The sequence below is a fragment of the Pollachius pollachius genome, assembly GCF_949987615.1.
Source record: "Pollachius pollachius genome assembly, chromosome: 4".
NCBI lineage: Eukaryota > Metazoa > Chordata > Actinopteri > Gadiformes > Gadidae > Pollachius > Pollachius pollachius.
Genome location: NC_136937.1, coordinates 9,933,646 through 9,951,280, shown reverse-complemented (window position 1 = coordinate 9,951,280; position 17,635 = coordinate 9,933,646). Strand labels below are relative to the sequence as shown.

Sequence of the window (17,635 nt, the reverse complement as noted above, 5' to 3'; positions counted from 1 at the left end):
ATATTGTACTATGGTAATGTCTTATGTAAGATATACTCCACATTCATATACATACTAAATGTATACATTCATATATATACTCTGATATATTCAGAAGACCATCATCTTTTTTTGATATATGGTAGGGGTTTTCACAAACCTAGGCTTTGAAGGAGAATGAGACCATCGCCATTGTACTACACAAACCCTTTTGTGTTTCATAATGAAGTAGGATATTGCAGTGTTATAAAGACTAATGAACAACGATAGGATGAGTCATTCAACATTTCACGTTGCATGCATGAGACCAAAGTCCATGGCAGTCAATAGAAAAGGAAATAGGACAAAAGCCGTTTGTCTCTCCTAACCTTACAAACATGAGTCAGGAGCACATTGTCACATTCCCCAATTCATAAAAAAAAAGAAATACTGTGTAATTACATAACTAATTATTACGCTCCCTTAATCTACTCAATATCTCTAACATAAGTTTTGAGTTGATCTCAAAATGTAATGTTTAATTAAGGTAACGTGAATTTAACGTTAAAGAAGTTGATCTCTAAATAGATGAAGGTTTAGGTGTAGTAGGTCACGTTGCGTTCCCTAGCGGAGCTTATCGACTGGATTTTCTCTCTCAGTTTGTCCTCCCAGCGTTTGCTCCAGGTCTGGCTTTTCTCCAGGCCCTCGCAGCGGGTGGCCATCTTATCCAGCGAGGACAGAGATTCAGGCAGGTCAAGGGTCAGCCCTGCCCGCTGAACCGCAGACTGGAACTTAGCTGGCGACGCTGTTGCTAGGTAACACCTGGAAAAATTTGGAACACATTACTATTTCATTGGATGAAGAAGTAACTGTGTGTGTGTGTGCACAATTTACTCAATATAAGCCTATGTTCCTCTTATGTTTGTGCGAGTCACATGCGATAGAACACTTGAATGAAGATGAAGCACATTTACTGCACAATTACTGCACTCCAAAAGTACAGTTACAGTACAATTCAGGCAAAACACAAAAGACCTGTAATAGATTGTGTGTGTGTGTGTGTGTGTGTGTGTGTGTGTGTGTGTGTGTGTGTGTGTGTGTGTGTGGGTGTGTGTGTGTTGTGAGTGAGTGAGTGAGTGAGTGAGTGAGTGAGTGAGTGAGTGAGTGAGTGAGTGAGACAGAGAGAGAGAGTGTGTGTGTAGGCATGAGGGCATACCTGTTGAGTTGAGCACTGGGAGGTGTGTGATAGTGGTGCCAGACCGCCACCGCGGTGTGTGGACACAGCAAGTACTGGTTGTCCTCCCAGCACCTCCTCATGCTCTCCATGATCCCCTCATCCGTCACTGTCCCTGCAGACACAGCCTGGGACAGCTGGAGGAGGGTAAGAGACAGGAGGATAGAGGAAGAACATTCTGAATCATTTACTACGGACTATTATCAACGTTTTGTAATATACACATTTTGTGCTCCTTTATAACGTTTTTAAGCTGCTTTCGCATGTTCTTTCCCCCTACCAACAAAGGTATTTTGAATTGAATTGAATTCAGAGTGAGAGAGCCACAGGGGCATGATGCAACACTTCATGCCCTAAATTACAGAAAAACATAGGGAGGGAGGGAGGGAGGGAGGGAGCAGAGAGCGAATGGGCGTTTTTTGGGAGGGTTATTTAGTCTCAAAATCGTTCTACTATCCCCTTTTCTTTGCTCACTCTCTCTCTTTTCAAATCTGACCGACAGCAGCTTCAAGTGAAAACAAAAATGTAAGAACGGACAATAATGACCACTGTACCACTGTGTGGAGCTGTTGTGGCAGAGTGTGCCGGTGCGAGCTCTGGAAGTCCTCCATAATACCCTTCACTAGGGCTCCATCTCTCCCCGACAGCAGCCAGAACACCCGCTCCATGTTGTAGGGGTCCTACACAGGAGCAGCAGAAACAGGGTACTTCAAGATGGAGAGAAGCTCTCTTGCATAGCATTAATGCATTTGTCCATTTCTTCAGTAACTGTAATCCATATAATAATAATATAAATATAGTAATAATATTATGATACATGACAAATAAAAAAAACAATGGGAGATTGAAATAACCTTGCAACGGGATGCAGGCAATAGGAATAGTAATGCTTGTGATAGCACTAATATTAGCATTGACAATTATTTCTCGAAGGGGATCAATAGCACCTGAATGTCAATGGCAGGGGCCAGAGTTTGTTTAACATCAGCCGCCATGGAGAAGTCCCCGCTCTGCACTGTCCGCCGCACAATGTCATTGCTGTTCACCATGGCAACAAGCTGCAGGGGCACGCCCATCTGCTTCACGATACATCCAGCTGGGGGAAAACGGTAAGCCTGAAACTACAACTCAAACTAGGGCACTGTTTGGGTTTCAGGTTACCGTATTTCCCGCACTATAACGCGCACCGGATTATAAAGCGCACCTTCAATGAATGACCTATTTTAGAACTTTTTTCATAAATAGGGCGCACCGGATTATAAAGCGCATAGCATAGAAGATACTGCAGTCAAACGTTTGACTGGGGATGCGTTATGCATCCACTAGATGGAGCTGTGCTAATTGTATAGCTCGTCACGCGCAACGCAATTTAGCAGATATAAAACTGGAACCTTTATGACAAAAAAGTAAAACACAATTACGCAGTTCCAAACCTTAGATTTTTTAAATATCTTGCAAACGTGAATGATACAAAGTAGAGCATCGCACCCTCGAATCTTGTAGTGTGGCCAGTCTTCCGCCCGATTTCCTGGCTCTGTGATCGTATAGTGTGACCTTCCGTGAGTAAGCGCAGTAAAATGCTGTGTGCACTGACTACGATAGCCGTAATGCTGCAAGCGGTGTGGCTTTATCGTAGTCGTAGTGAAACATTTTATTATTATTATTAAATTGTTTTTATTGGTTTTTCATACTGAAACATTTTGACAGAGCGCCGTTTACAACCAGTATGGATCAACCAATTAACCAATTGATCCATATATAAGGCGCTCCGGATTATAAGGCGCACTGTCGTTTTTTGAGAAAATTACCGGCTTTTAAGTGCGCCTTATAGTGCGGAAAATACGGTAGTCTAGTGAAAAAACCCCAATGATCACACACAGTCTACCTGTAGGCATCCCTGAGCTGAGATTTCTAAGCCCTACATTCTCATGAGGGACAAAACAGTTAGTGACTCAGTATCTTAAAGAAACACAATGCACTGTACGTCGCTTTGGAAAAAAAAGCCTTCCGCTAATGGACCACAACGTTAGGTCTCACCGGCGATATTGCCTGCTCCTCCTGTTGGAACGACCACCTCCAGGGGGGGGAGAGGGGCATCAGCGCTGGCCTCCTCCAGGCCACTCATGTGCAGATAGGCGTAGATGAAGTGGGCCAGCTGTATCATGATCCTGGACCAGTTGACCGAGTTTAGGCTCATGAGGCCATGGGCTTTGACCAGTTCATGGTCGGCAAACAGACGGCGTATTGGATTGTCAATATCGTCTGAGGTCCCGTCCGCTAAAACAAGAAAGAGATGCAAGTTAGAACCTTTTTTAATTGAAACTGAGAACAACACTGTAGTCGGTTGCTGTACTCCTATGATACAGTCCTACCACAGAGTATTCAAAAATGACCCATAAAAGGTGGTTGCCTTTATGAATCACAATGAGGGTGCTGAATACGTGTTGCTCAGACCGTCCTTCCTTCTTCCCTAGTTTACCTGAGAACACGTGGATGTTGTCCTGTAAGCAGGTGGTCATGTGCTTCTCCTGGACGGGGGTGATGCGTCCTCTGGGGTAGACCACCACCAGGTCCACCTGGGCCAGCCCCTTAGCACTCTGGATGGCTGAGCCACCGGTGTCCCCCGATGTACCTGAACAGGCACCACACAACTAGATGCATCTGACAGAGGTTTGTCTCTGTGGACATAGGTTTTTGGAAATCGGGAGGCTATATGTCTAGGTAAAAATGAAGTTAAATGAATAATCACTGTTAGCTGAAAAAATGTTGTGCTGCTCTGCCAATTCTGGCTTTTTTAAATGATTATGATCTTTCTCCATTTTGTTCTTCAACTTATCTTTGAGGATGTACATACTTTCATATATATCCTCAGATACAGTCCTCAACCACAAAGCCACAGCCAGGAAATGCAGCAGAGTCACGCAACACTCTGTGCTTAATAACTGGTTGCCACTTGGTCATTTTATGTAAAGCAAGCAGGCCCCAAATAGACGTAGGTCCATCTCTACTATGAAAGGTACATACAGAGATCATAAGTCCTATTGTGCATATGGGTACTGATGTATTCTCTATGTTACAGAGACCTTTTTATTTTATTTCAATAACCGTCTGAACGTAATAACTAGCACTTACCTACGACAACAACAGCTCTGCGTTTCTGTTTTTGGAGAAAGTAGTCGAGGAAGCGTACTGTGCAGGTCATAGCCAGGTCCTTGAAGGCCAGCGTGTTGCCATGGAAGAGCTCAACGATGGTCAAGCCCTCTTTTAATTTGGCAAATCTGACGACCTCTGGCACTGAGAAGCTAGACAAGGCTTCCATCACCAGAGCTGGGGAGGAAGAAAATGTAAGGGATATGGGAGAAAATGTTAAGAAAAATTGAGAATAAGTAAGTTATATATTTATTTTAAGTAATTCCAAGTGGTTATCAGATGAAATAATAATCCTAACAATAAAATTGTATGCAGCCTCAACTGTAACAATCATATAAAAATAACAAGAACAATACAAAAAACAGCAACACCTCATTCAGGCCCTGAAGGCCTCACCTTCCAGGTGGTCTCGGGGCATCAGCTGGGTGGGGACGAACAGTGAGGCCACCTCCACCACCAGCTGAGAGAAATGCAGACCGGCCCAAGAGCGCAGGGTGTCAGGGCTCAGCAGAGGCAGGCTCTCTGGCATGAACATCCCTCCGTCCGGGGCGAACCCCGAGAAGAGGACATCGCAGAAGTCCAAGCCCTGGACCCCGCCCCGAGTGCTGCAGTACCGCATCAGAGGAGCCTGTTGTGGAGCCTGTGTGTGTGAGTGGGAAGGGGGGGGCAGACCTTTAGACAGAACAAGTTTTTATCTTTAGGGCTGCAACCTATAAGCAAGTAAGTAATCTAATTCCCTTGTGGAGTCTTAAATTAGCTTACTTTATCTGACAAGCAGCCAAGATAAATTGAAGTTGTAGTTTTATAATGATCCTTGAACCAAATATTAGAATTTCTGAAGCATTTTTGGTGGTTAAATCACCACCAAAAGGCAATAACCATGGTCACGGTTATTGACCATGGTACCGTACATCTCCGCTCCCCCTCCCCAGCTGTCATACAGCAGAATATCTACCTAGATTGGGGCTAAAGTCTAACCCCGGTTGAAGTACATGTCATTTGCTTCCAATAAACTGCTTTTTGCACCCTTGCAACCTCAAGTTCTAATTAGTTTTGCACTTTTAAGTTCTTGTCTCAAAAGCATAGCATTTCAAAAAAATGTACTTTAAGAGTTAATACACAAAAAGCTTATTTAACATATACACATATTGTCCATTCTTACCTGTTATTGGTATCCAGACAGAAGCAAAGTGTCCCCGAAAATGATTTTCAATACTAATAAGAAAAGGCTAGAAAATGATGAATAATAAATATTAGTCTACACCAATGTTGCAACTCGGTTCTAATCATATTAATATTAATTAATGAGAAAATAAGTCAACCTTGCTACTGCGGATTTGTTTTTTTTTGCATTGAAAGTCAAATAAAACCTACTTTTAAGTAACTTCTACACAATCAAAAGAAGAAGAATCCATTTAATAAGCACTTCAGCTGGCATTACCTTGTGTCTTGTTCACTGCAGGCTCCAGTCCAGGGTCTAAAATAGTTACCAAAGGGGGAAGGGCCTGGCTCTGTTAGAATACAGTGTCAGGATAAAACTAGCTAAAAATGCGAGATTAATCTCACTTGTTTCAAACTAATTGATATAGATCTCTTTGTTAATCCAAAACAATTTCTAGAAACGAATTAACTTGCTATAACGGGCACCAGACCTGAGGGAGGACCGTTATATAGTTTCTGCCACTGACAAAATATAATGGCGTGTCGTGCATTCTTTAGCAAAATTGGCAAGCATAATCTTGACTCTTTAATCTCAATCTTAAATTGCTATTAGTGTTGTCTCTAATTTCCATTAACCAAGCCAAGCCACATATAGACGATCTATCCCAATGCAAAACAAACACTTTCGTATCAAACACTTGCGTAGTAAAATTACCCAAATATTCAATGCAAATAGACCATTCTTAAATCTCTAAAGTGTAGTCTTTCATTACCATTTAGCCTCTGGGTTTCAGATCAGAGATCCTAACGTTCTACCCTCTGAAAAAGTTCTGCTCATTGCTCAAGTTCCGTTGTTTGTGTTTTCGGACTGTTGGCTGGCTGCCTTCTATGAACCGGATGCAGAATGCGCTTTAATCCATGCTGGGAACGATGGTTCGGTTTTTGATTTATTCAATTAAAAACAAAGCCTATCATATACTTTATGTAAATCATATTTCATGTATTTTTATATATTTTATTCTGAAAACCATCCCACTGTAGATGGATGTCCTTTTTAAGTATCGAAAAATACGACCAAGCCTTCTACTGCTTCTGTTTATTTATTAGTATTATTAAAATGCAACTTTTATCAATTATTTTTTGAACAATCAATGTTCCATAAATATAGCATTATAATGTGTGGAATAGAGCTTGCAATGTGAACTTGACCTAGGCCCAGTGTGCGAACTATACCGCGGCTTTCGGGGGGCTCACTCTTTATTAAAGTGAAATAGTGATGAATGACCCTCATGCGCAAATCATACATTAAAAATAGCCTTATTTTACAAATGATCCATGACTATGACAATACAAAAAAAAAGGAAATGCATGCGAAAAAACAGCATTTTGCCAATATATTAGAGACCCCCCCCAAAATTTCACTAATCATGTTTTTAAGGGAGCTCATGTCTCATTAAGGGGGGCTGAGACCCCCCTGGCTCCCCCGTAGTTCGCACCCTGCCTAGGCCAATCTGTGAGAAAATGTAGCCTAATGCTTTCTCAAATCTTTGCTTTAACTTTCACATTAACATTATTCACCTATTTTCAACATTATCACCTGAATATTGTTTTTTACACAACATTTCATAGATTTTTTTGTTGCTTGTGTTTTATTTGGTCATATTATAAGCAGGAATCTCACATTCTTTAAAGTGATGTGTGGTAGTTAGTGAATGTATTTCAGCCAGATTTATACAGACTTAAATTAAATTACAGTCTAGTAAGTAGGCTATTAACAAGGTGTTTTCGCTGTTGCCATTAATAACTAAATAAAAAGACAAGCTTCATGCATCATTATTAATTTAATGTGAATTTGCAACATTGTAAGAAAAACATATGCAAAGTGTCAATAGACATTACAAAAACTGTGCTTACAAAATGTAACCATGCAATTACAACAAATTACATTAAAAAACAAAAAATGCAATAAAGGTGTAGAACAAAAAACAAAGGACTTAATCGCAAAAATAATACATTTGCACATGACTTTCACATAAATTCATTTTTGGAATTATTGCAAAGACATCATATGAAAACAAATATTTATATTTAAATGTTCCACTTTGTAGTACTCCTGTACTTTGAATCAGATGTAGGCCTATTTGGACAGATGAGAGCATAGATTGACATAAATAGTAGGTATGATTTGAGTGTGTGCGCAGAAAAGACAGTCTCAAGTAATAGAGAAGTGTAACATTCGCTCACCTGTGGTGGAACTATGATAAAGATGGATTTCTAAACCAAAATAAGCCAGAACTGGTCAGAATTATTTAACCAAAGAACTTTGAACTTTATATTTAGAATTCTTACAGGACCAACTCTATGAAATTATTTCAGAGAAAAACTGAAAGGGCAAGTGAAGAGTTGTTCAACTACGCATTTAATTATTGTTTATTAAAAAAGTAATAAGCAAATTTCAACGTTTTGGGTCTATTGGCAGACAAAACATAGTCACTTTAAATTTTTAACACCATTGACAAATAAAGAATTTGATGATTTCAAGTGGAAGTATGGGAGCTGTAATCCAGTTTTACCCTGCTTGTAGTTACATTAGATGCCAAATTGGCATTTTATTGCAACGTAGAATACCTTCATATTTAGATCAGAGAACAACATGTATTTGTAGCTTACATTTAGTGAATGAATAGTTTGAGTAGTGACAATTTACAAATATACATAGTTAGTCAATAAAAACATGTTACAATATGTATGCCACAACATTAAATACCCCATATTTGTAAAGCTATTTGACTCCAAATTCTGGAATAAAAAGCTAAATGTGTATAAGGTTACAGCAACATTACAATCCAAGGCTACCAAGACACGTTTCTCCATACAAAGTTCAGTCACCTTTTAAAGATGAGGCACACATTTTATTTTTTTCTGTGCATTAGGCATTTATATGAACATTGTCACTAATTTTGAACAATTTAGTTTTATGTTCCAATGGGCTTTGTGTGTAACTTGCTCATTAATATTGGCAAAGCTCTGGCTTTCACCAATTCATCATCGTATCAATTTGGTTCTGGCTTCAAACAATATATTGATAAATGTATTAACAAGGATTTCCAGTTACAACTGTAAATGCAGAAGGATTGAGATGAATTGGCATGAATGGCTACTCAAGACCATCTCCTCTCATTGGAAGGCAATTAGTTGAGAACTCCACCATGTGACTGAATCAAAGGAACACCTTAAGAGCACTGGAGGTAATACATTGAAGACCATAGCCTCAAACCCGGTTTACGAGGAAGCAGACGTAATGGAGTAAGAAGGACCTCTTGGTCTTGAGTCATAAACTTTACCGGGTTGCTTGGTTAGGATTTCCTGCATGGGCAAAGGCTTTGTTTGCGTCTGTTGTGAACCGTTGCAAACATCGTTATCGGTCACATAGAGTTGTTCTGTGGTATTTAATCCAAAGAATGGCTAACAATGGGTGTGGCACTCGTCTTTCCTAATAAAATGCTCTGCATGTTTAATAACACAATTTCTATCATGTCTGAAAATAAAAATCGCTAAATACTGCTTCTACAGAGGTTGTCACAAAATGGGTATCACTGAAGAATAAAAAACACATTGGCTACCAAATAATAGTGGTTATGAGTTTAACCATTTAAAGTTACACCAAACGGATTATATTCAACAAAGCAATAAATAGGCCATTACTAACACTTTTTATTTTTACAAGACAGAACATCTACCGTCTTTACTGGTACACAGCATTAAACAAATGAGGCATAAACATTCCTGAATTATAAAAGTTAAAATGTAAAAAAACAAGACAAAAAACACCTAAAAAGAACAAACATGCCTTACTGTGCAATCCAAAGGATTGAACAATACTCATCTGATAAAATAATCTGAAGCAGAAAGCTTTGGGTTGATTTGACTCCAATGTCGATTTTTAGGCAAATTCTCAGACAAATTGAGGTTGGAATTACGACGTCAATGTAACTACTATCGGGAAGATAGTACAGAAGATCAGTTTGAGACAATACGTCTCCATGGGAAGGACGAGTTTGAGAAGGAGGCCCATGTGCTTCTTAGCCTTTTTCTCCCATAATGCAACTGCGACCAATCGTGTGCTGTCTTTTATCCAGAACCTCTTACATTGGACATCAAGGTAGCCAGTTAAACACCAAAGAATTGGCTAATAGGAAAGAAATGCAGTGCAACGGCCTTGCCAAGCCTGTCCAATGTCTTCACTGATGAAGTCCTTGAACAATAACATCTGAAACTATTTTAAAGATCGGGCATCCCACCTACCAAGTAGAAGAGGCTAAGGGGCTGAGGGGAAAGAGTGTTACGAGTGGTCCTGCAGCTCTTTGGCCTTGGCCAAGATGGTGTGCACATCCGTGATAGGGTAATCCTGGAGTAAAAAATGCAAGTACAAAGAGTGTATCACGTAAAATACATGATTAAAAATCAATTTAAAGTTGATGAATAAGACTTATCATCAGTGGTCCCAAAAAAGGAACCGATCAATACCTAATGGTAATATCTTTATTCCAGAAAATAACATTCACTTTGAAACTCTTAGCCCCCTGCTAGACTGGGCACGAAAAGCGTAAAGGCGCTTTAAATCTTCTCGATAGTTTCAATTTCAAAAGAAATACATCCAGTTGTACAACCCCAGACATTGGTCAGGACAATTTAAAAAAGGTCAACATGTATGACAAACGGTGAGGTCATTGGAGCTTCAGGTGAGTGTGGTTGGCCATTCGGCAATGAAAACATTGGCTTGTTAAATTACTAAACATCTACTGTATGCACAACCCACTTGTGATTGTTAGACAACAATGAAAAACCATGTATAGCTGAGCACTCATTAGTTGTTTATTCTGTATTCTCCTATACACTCCTCTGGCTCTCGACGCAACACTGTGACGTGTCCGGGGGAGCAGGTCAAAAAGATACACCACGTGATGTGACGCAACGCCTCCATGCTCAGTGTAGCTCCCGAGGTTAGTAGAGGCCACAGAATTACTGCTGAAAGCATCAGCACATCAAAGTAACAGCTCGCCACTGACGAAAAGCAGAAAGTAGTCAAAGACATTCTTACCTGCAGCAACCTCATATTGATTGTGAAGTCTCCGGCTAACAACTGATCACGGATAAGTCTGTGGACGGAAGGAGCGCCAACACAATTAGGGCAGACCACAAAGGCAAACATATCGATTGCTTGTGTCAGGCGGAGAGGCGGTGGAGGCTCACATGAGCATGGCGCAGCAGACGAGGATGAGGAAGTGGAAGCGGTCCTGGTCGGAGAACAGGGAGTCCCAGATGCGGATGACGTCGGGCAGTAGGAACTCCTGGGATAGCAGCAGGGTCAGCCAGCGGAAGGTGAAGTACTGGGGCTTGATGTTCTGCTCCTGCTGTTGGGTAGGAGACCGAGAACCAATTGTAGGTGGAGCATTTATGAATGAAATGGTTGATTACTTTTTATTGGTTGCTTTTATTTGTTGAACAGACTGAATGAACCATCCTCGCCCACATACAGCAGGCCAACTGTGGATGCATTTTAGTCAGTATATGACTCAAAAAGAGTTTGTGTGACACACACACACACACGATGAGTCATTATAACCATTTTCAGAGGTCTCCACCTCAGTATCAAAAATAGAACCAACTTGTTTCAGCCAAAATACTAATACAGTTTTCATCTCTCTGAAAGCTGCTTACGTCGTCAAGGCAACTATAAAAGCCACTCACATTTCCAGCTCACCCACATTCTAGTCACCACCCGTATCACCTCTCATTGCGGAGAGGGTGAACACAAACTGAACTCTTTCCACCAGGCTCTCCTCCCTTCATTTTATATAGAGAGAGTTGTGTGTGCGTGTTGGTGGAGGATAAGAGTTTCTTACCAACTTCAGATAGAGTTCCATGTCCTTGTCTTTGAGCATGGAATACACGCTCTCCATCTTAAAGGTGATGCCGCACTGGGAGTCATCAAGGCTCTTGATGAAGTTGTCCCTGTTCTCCGACATCAAGTTAGTGAAACAGAAGAATGTGTCCGCCTCAGCATGCTCTGAAACATTAAGAGCACAGCAGGAACATTCATTATAAATCGAAAGAATTACGAAAAAATAATAATGCGCCTTTTTTCATATTTCTTTTTAGAAATGGTCTCATCGTTGTTTTTCACCACCAACCTTTCCATTCATCGTTTGGGTCTGTGGCGAAAGTATAATAAATTGGCCCGACGATCTCGTTCATGCCCTGAACGTAGGCGATGCCGGGGTTGAGTTTGGCGTAGATGAAGAGGATGCGTTCGACCACCTCCCAGTGCGCTTCACTGCCGTTGGGCAGCACCTCGTACTCGTTGGATGGATAGAGGTTCAGAGACTTGCCCGGAGAACTCACCTGCACACAGAGAACCCGATGAGGAATAGGAGCGTGACATGGAGAACCAAACCCCAACACCACAGGTTTTCGGGTTTTAACCGGGCTTCAGTGTATACATGGTACTTAAGCAACCAGGTTATGAATTGGGTATCCAACGTGTAACTGCATACAAAAGAACATGTCACTCACGTTGGTGACCCCGCTGCGGTTGCGGTTGACGGTCTGTGCTTTAAGGGTGGTCTGTTCCACGCGCCGCCTCAGAGTCTCATAGTCATTCTGAGGGTCCAAGATCAGCTGGCAGGGGTAGTCCGTAGCGCGCTGGAAGAAGGCCATGTCGGGGTACAACCGCCTGCAGACACACATTTTAAACAATGATAATTAAAACAAAAGAAAATGTAATTTGCATGATGGATAAAGTGCTTTTCTGGAACGAAGAGGCTTGTCCGCATCCCCCACAGAAAATACTGAGGATTAATGAATTTTGTATCTTGTGAACATGAAACGAGATATACGAGATTTAAAGAGCAGGTAAGGTTTCAGGTATCTTTCTCAAAAGATGCCTACAGGTTGGCTGTGAACAAACTTAGAACCTGGCCGTCTAACAGTTTCATCACAGATGAATTGAAAGTAATGACTGGCAAGAAACTATTCATACATAATAATCCAGTATGATTGCCAAAGTCTAGCTACTACAAACTTACCTGACGTCTTTATCAATTTGTAGCAGAACTTCGTTATCTTTGAAGTAGTTATTCCACCTGCTGTCTGGGTTTGGATTTAGAGGCTGAAAATCAACACAAACATTGCATTACTCATAAGTGGCGCTAGTATGTTTACTCAGGGGAAGCCAACAAGTCGCTTCACCGCATTATGAGGCGAAGAAGGATGTGGGCAGTGTAGTGTCAACAGCTTTCAGTAACCGCTAAGAGTCGTTCAACATCAAACAGCATCTAATGCGTGCTACAAGGTTGATAATAGTGTCGCAGTGTTGCAGAATGGCAAAGGCTTGATGCAGAAATGATCAGAAGAACAGGTACAATGTTTCCACATAGACAAGAGTGGACTCACGTGATCCTCCATAGTCACGTCTTCCCTGTTCAGTCCCAGGTTGGCTTTCGCAATGCCAGGCTGAATGATCATCTCCTTTAGAAACTGTGAATACACCTCTCTGGAAGGGTATCAGAACACACAAAGTGACCGTTGAGGAAACACGAAAGCGAAGTAAATCCTGGAATTTTCCATGTGCTGTTTGTCACAGATTTTTTAATCTGACAGTTCATTTTGACAGTAAATAATGTTAAAATGATCATCTATTTGATTTTTTTTAAAAAGTGTATCAGATCGTAAGTGCAAAGGGAACAGCGGTTGTCATAGTATGTTTTGACAGCCTCTAAATGAGCCAACACATATTTTGATTACCTCTGCTTTGTGAGGAAAGAGTCCCATACTGTCTGGTCAAAAGGTAGATAGTTAAGAAGAATCTACCAAAAGACAAGCAAATGATGCACATGTTTATCAACATTGTTTTTGCCAATTTAACTTTGTACCCAAAGCATTACAACATTGCATGGGGTAAACATATTTGCTCCATGTCATTTTCTATTTAAAAACACCTATCATGGGATGATATACCTAATTACAATCACCTCAGATACAAATCTATTCAATGTCATAACTAGTCAGAATACAGGCCCCACCTCCAACAAAAATAACAATTAATAAGAACCAAAAGAAATGCTTACTTTCCAACAAACTGCTCGAATGCCTCCTTCAAAAGGGATACCTGGGTGAACAGGTCAATCAAAACAGATCATTATTATTACATTATTACATTACATTACATTACATTATTACATAAATGTGTATTAAAGTAAGGTATTCGAATTACCACTGAAGCACAGTTCCTGAAGTGCCTTCGAGTCAATCTGCTTTTCACCCAAGGCCACTTTGAATTCCTGCACTCTGAAAAAGAAATATTAAATATATAAATGTAACAATTATAAAGTTAAAATCAACTGCATCAGACATGTAGCATACTGGTCTGATCATCATAGTTATAGCCAAACTCATTCTTTATACACAAATAACACAAACAGTTGTACTATTTTATGAAAGCAGTGGTACAGAACACAGGAGGAGGCTCAATGTGTTTTGGTTTGCTGCAACCAACAACTATTTATTATTTCACTGTTGAATAATTCAATAAAATATATTCATTTCGATTGATCAATGAATAATTTAGAAGTGCACACAACGTCCTAAACATAGAAACAACACACAATGAATATGACCCATCATTACAGCAAGTTTGGTTGCCTTGTTAAATCTTCATAAAAAGTCTTAATAAAACAGACAATATTGAGCCAAACATCCTTTTTGCCAAAAAAAAGCTCTCCCTTGTCATCCTTGTAAACTAGTCAGGTACTGCAATGATTTTACTGGCCGTTCTTCATTTTGAGCGTTTTCCCTTTAGAAGGGCCTATAGAAAGTAATAGAGATGTGTGTAGTTCCTTTGCGTTTTACGCCATGTGCTCCCTTCCATTTTAACCTCATTCATACTCTGTACAATGTGCCCATGCTCATCCTCCTTGAGCATATTAGTATTTCGTCTGAGATGCAGTCTGTCTGGAACCAGGTCGAGATGCTGGAAACGTCCCGTCCCCATCTCTACCATCCGTCTCCCAGTGTGTCATAGCGCAATCAACTTAGACCATTCTGATGTTGAGTTGAGCAACAGCTGACACTCTTGACCCTGTCCACATGATTCACTGTGTAAGGTTAATGTGCAGTAGGACCAACGTGCATCTAATAAAATGGCGGAGTGAGGCTGGCTTACTAAAGAAACAGGTATACTTTCCAAAGAAAACATTCACAGAAATGTGTTTGTGCTTTGGTGATACTATTAATAATAACTTCAAACTCTGAAACATTATCTTCCTTCCGAGTACAAATAATCCAAGAGGGTTTCTTTCTGTTGAACTAGCACCAAGGGCAATCCTTGTTACTGTCGGCCCCATGACAAAAACACTTCTCATGGGTCCTGCACCCTTAATACTTTCCAGTAGCTTGAACCTTGTGATTTGAATCTCCTTCCCCCCAATGCCACCTTTCAACGAGTCACCGCAGCCATCTGCCTTTAAAACAAAGGTTAGACCTTGTTTGCCATAATTGCTTTGATGAGACTTCTTCGGACCAATTGAGGCAGAAAAGCACTCCCAAGTGAAACTTGAGTCCCAGTACACAACAAGCAGGGATGGTTTGTTAGTTTAGTTCATCATACTCCATCTGTGGTCAGTCATTGGACTCAACTATGACACAAAAATCAAAAAGAAGTGTTGCACAGTAGATACCGTACAAGCAGGACATATTTATAAGACATTGTCTTAGATTAATTTGCTTGACGCATTGCAAGACAATTGATCTGTTTCTAAAGGTCAGATGTATGGCATAGACACCATTATACTTAGTCATAAATGACGCAACAGATATATCAATTTGACGGTAAAATTCTAGTCATATAATCGACCAACATTTCATGTTTATCATCTGACAACAAGGAGGTATAATACTCCCAGTAGGCATATAGTCAGCGTGAATGTGAGAAGTAGCCAGAGGCTATAAAGACCCGTACCGAACAAGTATTCATTCAACCTCAGTTTTAAATGGGATCACTAAAAGTGGCCCAGTAACGTAGTATAATACGGAATGTTGGCTCACATATGGGGCTGTGCAGGCATGACATGTGATGAAGAGATTATTCTAGGAAAAATACTAATAACAAAACAAAAAGGTGTGGATTTTATGTGGTGACAGACGGATATATAATAACTTATTTTTCCACTGCCCTGGACGGAATCGCTGCAGTGGAGTTGTATGTGATCCATTTTGCAAGATTTCTATGTAGTTTATATATAGTTTGTATATTCTTAATACTCAATAGCTCTCAAAAGAAATAGGCAGTTTGACGGAAATACAAGCTTACTCGTGTTCCCTCAATTGGCGTAGTCATCATCAATCAATCAATCAATGGGCCAACTAAGTAGGGCTAAGTAGGGGTTTTCAAGGTAACGGATAAGGAGGCCTTGTTGATTGTTTCGCTGAATTAGCAAATATGTCAAAGTCAAATATGCCTTAAATAAATATTGATATCAAAACCTGTTTGATCAGAATGCCACCACTTCACTTTCACTAATTCATTCCTTATTCATTTCGTTAAGTAATGCGATGCGATATTGTGATCACAGATACATGGTATTTTTAAAAGCCCAACATTACACATATCCAATAAAGTTAGCTGTTTCGTTGTAGTGAGTAAACAAAAGGTTAGCCAACCAATGATCAAGTATATGCATGCATGTGCCTAGGGCCAGTCCAATGCGAAAACACATTTTACTGTGATCTTAAAACAGAAAGACAACGGCCGCGTCAGCCAGTCTCGTGTCAAACTTCAGGAATTGCTGATTTGTCAGTCAGCTGATGTGTTATCATCACGATAGCTAGCTAAACGTACAGAAAGATAGCAAAGTATCATCAAGCAAAGGCTCCTTATTGTGCAATTGAAATGTTTCGTGTATTATTATTGGACTGCAAATGCAAAAAATGACATGTTTGGAAAAATGGACACATTCAGTTTGCTAGCTGTGACAGCACTAGCAAATGTACCAACAAAGCTGAGGGGAGAGCTATTGCTAATGTTAGCAACACTATAGCGTATATAGTAGTACACATAGTGGCTGGTAAACCAGGTCATAGCGTGCATGGTGGTTTCTGACCAACACTATAGTATCAAACCCTACATTAATTAATACATATTCATCATTGTCTCACCTGTTTCGATGTTTCGAAGTAGACATGTCTACGGCAAGCTGTGACGGTCTCGTTTAACAGCCGTCGCTACCATGAATGAGATGAACGATCGTTCGAGGCGGTGACTCCGAAATCTTCGGATCACTTCCGTCTTCATCTAGAAAGTTTGGGCTGTGTAGGTCAGCTGCAAAGGTAAACAAATAAATAATTTGATGATGATAATCCATTGCTCTGCTCAAATAACGGCCTTGTTAATAATCTTTTGTAAGTAGTTTAACCTGCATTAGAGATAGATTACCATTTGATTGTGTATTATCACATTGCCCAAATGCTCTAATTATATAAAGATGTAGTTGGTAGTTGTAGTAGTGGTTCTCAAACTATTTGTTTGCAATTCTTTTTAGGACATTTTTTCAGCTAAGTATCCCTTTCACAGCAAAACATATTTTGGGGTCAGAAAAAAGTACAACTAATATACAATGTATGTGCATGTTATTTGGAGTATATAGGCCTATTAAATGAATGGTAAAATGGATGGTAAGGAAAATAGTGCATCACTGTTCCCATTTTGGTATTTTTTTACCACACTTCTTTTTATTAAGGAGGAATTATTTTTAAACATGTTTTATAAGCAATATAAAAACAACTTTAAACAATACATTGGAGACATTTCCAAGTACCCCTAGCAATCATGCAAAGTCAACTGCGAATGCGCACCCCCATTTGAAAAATACATGGCATAGTATAGACATCTTTTAAGACACTCTGTAGCATGTCTGTGCCTTTACTCATCAAAGGGCCTAAGACTAATTATTGCTTAAATATATAAAAGGAAACCTTGTCATGGCATGAAGCTATCCACTGCTCTTCGTAGAAGTTACATGGAGACAATGTCTTCAAATTGTGTTGGTGAGGTGAAGTAAATAATGTGATTCATGG

General features: G+C 40.1%; 2 protein-coding genes across 2 annotated transcripts; both read right to left on the bottom strand.

Annotated features, from left to right (window-relative positions):
- Positions 1 to 130: 130 nt before the first annotated feature.
- thnsl2 (threonine synthase-like 2) lies at positions 131 to 5,984 on the bottom strand. Its single transcript, XM_079735570.1, has 10 exons — positions 5,784 to 5,984; positions 5,505 to 5,571; positions 4,739 to 4,982; positions 4,325 to 4,519; positions 3,672 to 3,824; positions 3,230 to 3,469; positions 2,140 to 2,288; positions 1,747 to 1,872; positions 1,175 to 1,329; positions 131 to 780 (listed from the first exon to the last, which is right to left on the bottom strand). Exons 3-10 carry the CDS (start codon positions 4,959 to 4,961, stop codon positions 555 to 557), a joined length of 1,467 nt encoding a protein of 488 aa, XP_079591696.1. The 5' UTR covers positions 4,962 to 4,982; positions 5,505 to 5,571; positions 5,784 to 5,984; the 3' UTR covers positions 131 to 554.
- Positions 5,985 to 7,396: 1,412 nt separating this feature from the next.
- Positions 7,397 to 16,803, bottom strand: tbc1d13 (TBC1 domain family, member 13). Its single transcript, XM_079735559.1, has 12 exons — positions 16,718 to 16,803; positions 13,779 to 13,852; positions 13,633 to 13,673; positions 13,310 to 13,371; positions 12,959 to 13,058; positions 12,592 to 12,674; positions 12,080 to 12,239; positions 11,698 to 11,908; positions 11,410 to 11,573; positions 10,757 to 10,917; positions 10,605 to 10,662; positions 7,397 to 9,911 (listed from the first exon to the last, which is right to left on the bottom strand). The coding sequence occupies exons 1-12, from the start codon at positions 16,741 to 16,743 to the stop codon at positions 9,846 to 9,848; spliced, it is 1,206 nt and encodes a 401-aa protein (XP_079591685.1). The 5' UTR covers positions 16,744 to 16,803; the 3' UTR covers positions 7,397 to 9,845.
- Between the last annotated feature and the right edge of the window lie 832 nt (positions 16,804 to 17,635).

Coding starts and splice junctions, on each gene's coding strand:
- thnsl2 (XM_079735570.1), bottom strand. CDS start 4,961: ATGCGGTACTGCAGCACTCGGGGCGGGGTCCAGGGCTTGGACTTCTGC. Junction 3,825..4,324: donor CAGAGCTGTTGTTGTCGTAG/GTAAGTGCTAGT, acceptor GTGCCTGTTCAG/GTACATCGGGGGACACCGGT. Junction 3,470..3,671: donor CAACATCCACGTGTTCTCAG/GTAAACTAGGGA, acceptor TTCTTGTTTTAG/CGGACGGGACCTCAGACGAT.
- tbc1d13 (XM_079735559.1), bottom strand. CDS start 16,743: ATGTCTACTTCGAAACATCGAAACAG. Junction 13,853..16,717: donor ACTTCGAAACATCGAAACAG/GTGAGACAATGA, acceptor TTTCTTTTTCAG/AGTGCAGGAATTCAAAGTGG. Junction 13,372..13,632: donor TTCGAGCAGTTTGTTGGAAA/GTAAGCATTTCT, acceptor GTCTTTTGGTAG/ATTCTTCTTAACTATCTACC.